Here is a 10,189-nt window from a genome sequence, read left to right as displayed (position 1 = left end):
AATGTCTTTGCTGCTAAATAACAAAGACAAGGTTCATGTTACAGTTATTAAAATCAATTACAAGTTCAGCATATATTGTAATCAGATGACAACCTAAAAGTGTCTGACTTGTTATTGCCATAATGTTGAAATATTTACTATAATCAAATGTTGTTGGGGCTATTTTAAACCAATTACCATGCAGCTAATTCTTTAGTTCCACACATTGCACAGGTTACACTGTGCCATGTTCAAACTGTATATCTGAAACATGGTCAACTGCATATTTATATTTCTAGAATGGAAATAATTCAATAATAAGGAAAAATTATTACTGTATAATAATACAGGAGAACAAATAAACCAATTAAATATAGTTAAAATAACCACATGATGTATGTTTATAAAAAATCTGGACATTTCATATTGCAAAACTGATAAAAGATTAAAACATGTGAGTGCAATGAGTATTCACACTTTTAATGAAAGGTTCAATGGAATTTACAGATCATTAAAAAGGTATATAATTGTTACTGTATAAGCTGCAGAGTGCATACAGGATACTGCAAACTTAAAATTAAGACACATTCTGAACATATATGTAAAAACATACAACCACACAAAGCTCATTTCAGTTTTAAAAGGATTTTTGACAGTAGTACACATGTACAAGAATACAATACATTTAAATTGGTACAACCTACATTGAGATGATACATATGAAAGAAAAACAAGATATTGTCCATCTGGCAGTACAATAATTGTGAAAATGCCAATATATATACAGCAATACAAATATACAGCTATATTTGTGAGAAGTAAATTAATAAAAACACGTGATGGTGTTTTTTAAAATTAATATATGGTATATACATTTACTTGCAAAAACTAAAAATAAAATTGTACGTAAATGTCGTGGAAGGTTCTATCAGATGTGTTAATGCATCTTTAGAAACTATCAATTTCCCTTTTCTTTATGTATAAAACATGGTCAAGTCTGTTTTGTAATGCATTGCCCTCTGAGATGTTAAAAGGTGCATCTGATTTTCTTTGGGGCTGTTTGATTGGTGCTCTTTTTAGATTTGGAATGAATGGATTCCAAAGTTTGACAGGAAACTTTAGCTCAAATCCTGGTGCCCTGCATCTAGAAGCTGAAGCTTGTTCACCAATTGACTATCTTGATGAGGATCAAGATACTCCCAATGTCTTGAATATTATTTGTGTTAAATTAGCTTTTAATTCATTTCACACTCAATCATGATCTTGGGGATGAATAACTTAGGAGTTCACACGACACAAACATTTTCAAGCAGACATTCAACTGCTTCCAGTAGGTTAAATTATAAAGGACAAGTAGCTATATTAACATGTAATTAAAGTGGAATTTTTTAACCTAAAGTCAAGAGTTCAATTTTGCTAAGAAATAAATAATAATATTCAAATTCAACTCAAAACATTTTTTTTTTTAATTCTTTTTATAAAACAAACAGTTCCCTAAATAGGAAGGTGTAATTATCGCCCTGGATAATGGTGTCTGGTAAGAAATAAATACATAAATAATAATAATAAAAGAACATTTATTCCTACTCTCTGTATCCATAAATAAGGTTATTTTCTTCTTAAATGGAAGGTTATGTAATAGGCAATAAAATAAGATCAATAAATAACAATATTGTCCATTACTGTTATTGTATGCATTAGCTATCTGCCATTTGTACTGAAAATAGGTTGTATCTTCATTTTGTGTCATTAGCAGGGATATGGTACCGTCAAAGATCCTATCATCTGTGGTACTGTTCTTCAAAAGTATCCTTTTGTCCTTTAGAGATGCTTTTTCCTCTTCCCACATGTCTTTCTGTTAGGGCACAGATACAGATGGCATAGACAGAGTGGAGTATTTTGATTACTTAGATGTTTAAGGAGATCACGCTTCTTTCCTCACTTCAGTTCCCATTTCTGCAGAGGTAAGATGTCTGTAACCCAGTATTTAAATAAGGAACAGATGGCAGACACTTCCTCTGTGAAAACAAAAGGCACAAGACTGTTTTAAAATATATATATATATATATATATATATATATATATATATATATTTTAGGAAAAACAGGGAAAGAGAAAACAAAACATTTCTGCATAAGCAATGATTTGGTCTTGGATACATACCTGATTAGAAAAGCAGAACAAAACACATCTGCTTTAATTGATGTTTTGTTTCATTATGTAAGGACAAACATGTCTTATTAATTCATGCTTGTACAGTGCATTGTATCCCATTAATGCACAGGGGGCCACTGAGGTGTGAAGAGGATTTACAGGAGAAAGACAAGTGCTGCAAAACCAATGGTGCATAGGCATGAGGGAAAGGAATTTTCCTTTCTACCCCCTCCCCCATTCAGATTTTAGCCAAAGGGTGTCCTGCATTTCCAGTTGATAAATCAAGAAATAACTAAAACAGTATTGAGCTTTATTTGGGCTGTACCGATGTGCAACCTTTCCCAAATGGTTTCACACCATCTCATTCCGAGTATAATGTAAAATATTGGGAAAATAATGGTGTTACTGTACAAACTCATTTGTAAATGTGTACAGGAGCACAATATCACTGTCCATTCACTACAATGGAGAAGGGCACAATAACTTCTGAGTCCTTTTCTTTGAAATTGAGATATTTTAGCAAGTTCTTAAACTGCAGTACCCTGATAATACACTGATAAAGAAAGGACTGGCTGGAATTGTGCACATTTTGGAAAGTTTGTGGGTTATCATTCATTCATTCATTATACAAAAGTATGCAAAGCTGTAGGTTAGAGATGCATTTCCTGGCATGCCATGAATTGACTGCTGTCAGGACATCATGGTACTGTGAAGTGCCACTCTGCCCTCAGTATCTAACATATAGCTCTTGATGGAGTACAGGATTTATAAACAGTCACAAACTTATTTGATAGTGGCTGAGATGCTGGGAGTACTGACATATGTTGTGGTTTCATGCATCTCCTTGCACCATCTGATCTCAAGATTTCAGTTCAAATGAAATGAGAAAAAGCTGTCAATTTTAGAGAAAGAAATACATTTAAAACTTCTGCTACAAACTTAAGTCTTTAAAATTTAACAGAAACACCAGGCTAACTAGAAAGTAGAGCATTGTGGGATAACTTATTTCCCTCATATGAAGGAACGGCATGGAAAAAAAGCTAAAATTTCAATAAAATAATATGAAGTCCCACAAAGCTGAACTTTGTAAGCTAAAGTTTTTTTTAAGTGACTATAATAAACATTTTAAATATTTTTACATTAGAGGAAAGCATTATTGGATCTCCTATGAATCTTTAAAATCTCATTATCTTACAGCACTGCCTTGCTGTAATGCTGTTCTCACATAACAGAGTATGTTTGCAGTCTATGGACAACAGTAACAGAAGAGCAAGCAGCATAAAAGTACAACTGCAAGACTAAGCTTTGGGAGTAAAAAATATATAAAAGGTACATTTTAGCAATAAAATGTGACAAATGATGCCCCATTTTCCATATCACTTCTCTCAATTGGGTTAGTGATAGACCATTCATATCCCATTAAATATTAGTTTCCTTTATTCTATTAAGTAGCTAGGTAACCTTTTATGCTACATCATACTCACTTCTCTGTAAATTACCTGGGGTGGAAAAAAAGAAAAAGAAAAAGTTGTTTTCATATTATGCAGTAATTACCCAATCTGTTCCTTCTTACTTCAAGAAGGATGAGCATTGGACCAAGCAGTCTCTCCACCATCTCCCTCTACAGCAGGGGTGGCCAACCCTGTGGCCAGCCAAGATCCTGCAGGTTTTCTAGGTGTCTCTAAATTACCAATCAATGGATACCTTGAACACAGGGACATTTAGTCTAATTAAGACCCACAATTGGTTCAATTAAGCAGTTAAAGATCTGGATAGAACAAAAACCTGTAGACCCTGAGGCTCTCCAGGACCAAGGATAGCCACCCCTGCGCTACAGTCACCTTCTGCTGTAACCTCTGCTCTCTCCCACCTCCCTCATGTGAACTATTTCTGCCCAACACTATGTTGAACCTACTACCACTGCTCATACCACTTCACTGGCCTACTTCTGTCCCCCCAGCTCCGCACCTCAAACCCTGGCTCTCCCCGGGGGCTGCACTTGACCAGGGCAAACCAGAGCTCTATTGAAAAGGAGGAGAACCACACTTCTGGATGCCCTAACCTAGACTTCTATTGCTTCCTCCTCTTCTTCTAAATCTTCCCACAAAACTATTATCTTCAGTTTCCTCTGCCAACTTTACATCCTTCTTTGTTAAAGCTCAGAAAACCTCAAACTCTTGAACGCCTTGTCTAGATCACCTACTAACACACTTTCCTCCTTCTCTCTGTTCTCAAACTGTGAAATCTTCTCCCTGCTACAGGGCCACATATCCACCACATGCACAGTGGGACCGCCCCCGACTGAATTCTGTCAGGCTGCTGCTCTACTCTCCCTCCGTTCATCTCTGTTCTCCTCTCTGGCTGCTTCCAGACAACTGTACTAGCACCCCGTCTCTCTACTCCCCTTACTCTCTAAAAGCCTAGAGTGGAAATTACATCATCAGCTCTGTGTTTGTCTAACCACTGTCCAATCAATCCTCTGTCTGGTGTCTGCTCTGCTCACTACATTGAAACTGCTCTTTTAACCATCACTAAATCACTACACTCTTTGTATGCTATTTTTCTCTCATATGTTCCAAATTCTCTTGATCTCTCTGCTACCTTTGACACAGTTCACCACTTAGCTCTTACCTGGTTCTCCTCCTACCTCTAAATTTGCACCTGCCAGGTAATGCAGCATGGCTAACGCTCTGCTTTTCACCATCTCTTGACAGAAGCTGCCCAAGGATCAGTCCTGTGTCACCACCTGTTCTCTCTTTACATGTGCTGCCTTGGCCTCCTTATTTCATCCTACAGTTCTGCATAGGATTGATGTGTTTTGTATGTTTTGCTCATAGTGTAATATGTTTCTAAGAAATGTGAATACACCAATCAGCCATAACAGGCAGCACTGTGGAGTAGTGGTTAGGCCTCTGGATTCATGACTGGAAGGTTGTGGGTTCAAGTCCCAGGTAAGGCAGTGCTGTTGTACCCTTGAGCAAGGTGCTTCACTTAGAATGTTTTAGTAAAATGCCCAGCTGTATAAATGTAAGTTGGCCTGAAAAAGTGTGTCATCTAAATGACAAAAATAATAATAACATTATGACCACCTGCCTAATATTGTGTAGGTCCCCTTTTTACAGCCAAAACAGCCCTGACCCGTCGAGGCGTGGACTCCACTAGACCTCTGAAGGTGTGCTGTGGTATCTGGCACCAAGACGTTAGCAGCAGATCCTTTAAGTCCTGTAAGTTGGGAGGTGGGGCCTCCATGGATCGGACTAGTTTGTCCAGCACATCCCACAGATGCTTGATTGGATTGAGATCTGGGGAATTTGGAAGCCAAGTCAACACCTTGAACTCGTGATTCATCAGACGAGGCCACCTTCTTCCATTGCTCCGTGGTCCAGTTCTGATGCTCACGTGCACATTGTAGGCGCTTTCGGCAGTGGACAGGGGTCAGCATGGGCACCCTGACTGGTCTGTGTCTACGCAGCCCCATACGCAACAAACTGCGATGCACTGTGTGTTCTGACACCTTTCTATCAGAACCAGCATTCACTTTTTCAGCAATTTGAACTACAATAGCTCGTCTGTTGGATCGGACCACACGGTCCAGCCTTCGCTCCCCACGTGCATCAATGAGCCTTGGCTGCCCATGACCCTGTCGCTGCTTCACCGCTTTTCCTTCCTTGGACCACTTTTGATAGGTACTGACCACTGCAGACCGGGAACACCCCACAAGAGCTGCAGTTTTGGAGATGCTCTGACCCAGTTGTCTAGCCATCACAATCTGGCCCTTGTCAAAGTCGCTCAGATCCTTACGCTTGCCCATTTTTCCTGCTTCTAACACATCAACTTTGAGGGCAAAATGTACACTTGCTGCCTAATATATCCCACCCACTGACAGGTGCCATGATAACGAGATTATCAGTGTTATTCACTTCACCTGTCAGTGGTCATAATGTTATGGCTGATCAGTGTATTTTGTAATTACTTTAGCATCGCTAAGCATTTCTAAGAAATACATTATTATAGGAGCCCTATGTCTGGTCAATCCCAGGCATCGATGATCAAATGCAACACCTTTGATTTTACCTTCAGGATCTAATGCATGAAATCTGAGGCAGGGAAAATAATAATAATAATAATAATTATATATATTATAATAAGCTGCCCTTGGAAAAAATACACCCTGCATTTCAACTTTTGTAGCGTTCACCAAGATTAATAGTTGGTTTCTGCAAGCTGTCTGAGGGAGCAGGTAGTAAATGGGATTTCTGATTTCTGCTTCTTGCAGCCTTTTAGATTGACGGCTGTCACTCTACCCCCCTGTCTAATGCAGCTATTCGAATTATCTACCAGTCAGTTTGTTGTAAAGCAGCCACTTCTTTAATATTACTGCCATTCCAATAAGTATGTAGAAGTTGAAAGGTTATCAATCACCCACTGGCAAACCTTAGGAAGAGGTAATGAAACAATGCAAATCTAAAACAATGTTTTTAAAAATATATACATTATTGATTTATTTTAATTTAATGCAGAAATGTATTTCTTTCAATTCATCACATTGCCTTGACAGACACATTTAAGTTTTTTTTTTTTTTAAGGAAATAGCTCTTTCATCCTGTACCATTCTACAATGCAGCTGGTGATTTATTTAGCTTTCTTTAATGATAAGCATCAAGGACCAAATGGAAATTCAAAATGCACTTTTTGCTGCAAACTCAAATTCTTCAGACACAATTCATGCAGTCAAATAGGTTCACTATTTTAAAGCAAAGCAATCAAAGCAATTTTAATTTATTTTTTTAAGTTAAAACTAGTTTCTGATACTGGATTGAAAGGTGCACTATATCATTTTATAACTGATGTGTTTACAAGAGCCTTGACCTCATGTAGTGATCATTAGAAAATCCAATGCATTCCCCCCTCACAGCACTTGTGGGGAGTTCATACAGAATGTGGGTAAACATTTTATTTGGCTTGAAGGAAAAGAAAGAAAAGGAAAATATTGAAGGAAAAGGAATATTGAACCCTAGCAATTCAGAAGAACTACAGTCTAGGTGGGAAAAAGTGGGGCACAAAGACATTAAAGGGATCAATGAGGTTTCCGAAAGTGCCTACTGTGTAATGAATGTAGTATGGAGATGGCAGCTTTGTTGCATTGTAAGTGGGATGCTAAGTGCAATGTTAATAGCATATTTTTTGACAAGACTGTTACACTTTCAACCTTTTTGAGAAGTCCATATTGTTGTACTTTGTTTTTTATTGTATTTTTCAAAGGGTTCCATATTTGGATAGTAGAATAGGAGGAAGCACTTAGAAATTAGTAAATTATGATCAATCATTCCTATCATATATACATACACACACACATATCTATCTATCTATGTCAGGGTTCTTGCACAATTTTTAAAGTCAAATTCAATGCTTATTAAGACCTTTTTAAGACATCAACATGTATAATTTAACCCCAAAAATGTCTAAACAACGAAAAGATGACACGCAGCCAGACATCAACGTCTGTAGCTAGCTAATGTAACGTAAACATAAAACGTATATTAATGGCGGAGTCTCTCATTGTCTAATACTAAGTTAACCCTCAGAGGACTGAGCCAATTTTTCCCGTTTTTACCACTTTTACATTCTAGCTGATAAACAATATGCATTTGCTTGTAAACCACAAAGTGTTTTATATGTATTGTTTCAGAACAACCTCTGTTAAATGCATTTTTCATGCATAATGTACTGATAAGACAGTATTTGAGTGAACAATGTGCAATACAAAAATAACAATGAATTTTTTTTAATTATTATTATTGATTTGACACCCCACATAGTAATAGTGAACAGTTTTGACACTTAGAACATACTCTTCAAAGCCTTATGTATTGAAATGTGCATTGTATTTAAATAACTATCTACATAACACTGAAATAATGCACCTTTTTGCAAACTGACCCAGGAGAATATTGAGATTCTATTTCTATTCTATTTCCTCTCCAGGAAGAGGCAGAGGGGCACCTGGCATGCCAGGAAGTCTTGTTATATATTCTGCTGACCTCACAATCTGGATCAGCTTCTGTTTTCCATTGCTGAAAAAAAAATCGAATTCTGTTTCTTTTTTACTTTATTTCACATTGTCCACTTATATGTAATATAATAATATATTATATACTGTATTATAAGTACATAATACATGCAAAGCTGAAGCTTTTCTGAATCCATAGATACCACATACAGTGAGGAATGCTGCCTATGACCCCAAGAACACCATCCCCACTGTCAAACATGGAGGTGGAAACATTATGCTTTGGGGGTGTTTTTCTGCTAAGGGGACAGGACAACTGCACCGCATCAAAGGGACGATGGACAGGGCCATGTACCGTCAAATCTTGGGTGAGAACCTCCTTCCCTCAGCCAGGGCATTGAAAATGGGTCGTGGATGGGTATTGCAGCATGACAATGACCCAAAACACACAGCCAAGGCAACAAAGGAGTGGCTCAAGAAGAAGCACATTAAGGTCCTGGAGTGGCCTAGCCAGTCTCCAGACCTTAATCCCATAGAATATCTGTGGAGGGAGCTGAAGGTTCGAGTTGCCAAACGTCAGCCTCGAAACCTTAATGACTTGGAGGGGATCTGCAAAGAGGAGTGGGACAAAATCCCTCCTGAGATGTGTGCAAACCTGGTGGCCAACTACAAGAAACGTCTGACCTCTGTGATTGCCAACAAGGGTTTTGCCACCAAGTACTAAGTCGAAGGGGTCAAATACTTATTTCCCTCATTAACATCAAATCAATTTATAACTTTTTTGAAATACATTTTTCTGGATTGTTTTGTTGTTATTCTGTCTCTCACTGTTAAAATACACCTACCATTGAAATTATAGACTGATCATTTCTTTGTCAGTGGGCAAACGTACAAAATCAGCAGGGGATCAAATACTTTTTTCCATCACTATATACATATACACTCACCTAAACGATTATTAGGAACACCATACTAATACTGTGTTTGACCCCCTTTCGCCTTCAGAACTGCCTTAATTCTATGTGGCATTGATTAAACAAGGTGCTGAAAGCATTCTTTAGAAATGTTGGCCCATATTGATAGGATAGCATCTTGCAGTTGATGGAGATTTGTGGGATGCACATCCAGGGCACGAAGCTCCCGTTCCACCACATCCCAAAGATGCTCTATTGGGTTGAGATCTGGTGACTGTGGGGGCCAGTTTAGTACAGTGAACTCATTGTCATGTTCAAGAAACAAATTTGAAATGATTCGACCTTTGTGACATGGTGCATTATCCTGCTGGAAGTAGCCATCAGAGGATGGGTACATGGTGGTCATAAAGGGATGGACATGGTCAGAAACAATGCTCAGGTAGGCCGTGGCATTTAAACGATGCCCAATTGGCACTAAGGGGCCTAAAGTGTGCCAAGAAAACATCCCCCACACCATTACACCACCACCAGCAGCCTGCACAGTGGTAACAAGGCATGATGGATCCATGTTCTCATTCTGTTTACGCCAAATTCTGACTCTACCATCTGAATGTCTCAACAGAAATCGAGACTCATCAGACCAGGCAACATTTTTCCAGTCTTCAACTGTCCAATTTTGGTGAGCTTGTGCAAATTGTAGCCTCTTTTTCCTATTTGTAGTGGAGATGAGTGGTACCCGGTGGGGTCTTCTGCTGTTGTAGCCCATCCGCCTCAAGGTTGTACGTGTTGTGGCTTCACAAATGCTTTGCTGCATACCTCGGTTGTAACGAGTGGTTATTTCAGTCAAAGTTGCTCTTCTATCAGCTTGAATCAGTTGGCCCATTCTCCTCTGACCTCTAGCATCAACAAGGCATTTTCGCCCACAGGACTGCCGCATACTGGATGTTTTTCCCTTTTCACACCATTCTTTGTAAACCCTAGAAATGGTTGTGCGTGAAAATCCCAGTAACTGAGCAGATTGTGAAATACTCAGACCGGCCCGTCTGGCACCAACAACCATGCCACGCTCAAAATTGCTTAAATCACCTTTCTTTCCCATTCAGACATTCAGTTTGGAGTTCAGGAGATTGTC

General features: G+C 38.5%; 1 protein-coding gene across 1 annotated transcript in view; it reads right to left on the bottom strand.

Annotated features, from left to right (window-relative positions):
• Positions 1-443: 443 nt before the first annotated feature.
• Positions 444-10,189, bottom strand: part of erich1 (glutamate rich 1) — a 77,500-nt gene continuing 67,754 nt past the window's right edge. The window contains exon 6 of the mRNA XM_066712433.1: positions 444-1,997. Within this exon, the coding sequence (XP_066568530.1) occupies positions 1,918-1,997 (80 nt within the window). The 3' untranslated portion in view covers positions 444-1,917. The remainder of the gene's footprint in view (positions 1,998-10,189) is intronic.

This window comes from Amia ocellicauda, chromosome 1 (genome assembly GCF_036373705.1).
Source record: "Amia ocellicauda isolate fAmiCal2 chromosome 1, fAmiCal2.hap1, whole genome shotgun sequence".
NCBI classification, from domain to species: domain Eukaryota; kingdom Metazoa; phylum Chordata; class Actinopteri; order Amiiformes; family Amiidae; genus Amia; species Amia ocellicauda.
This window is presented reverse-complemented; position numbering and strand designations above follow the sequence as displayed.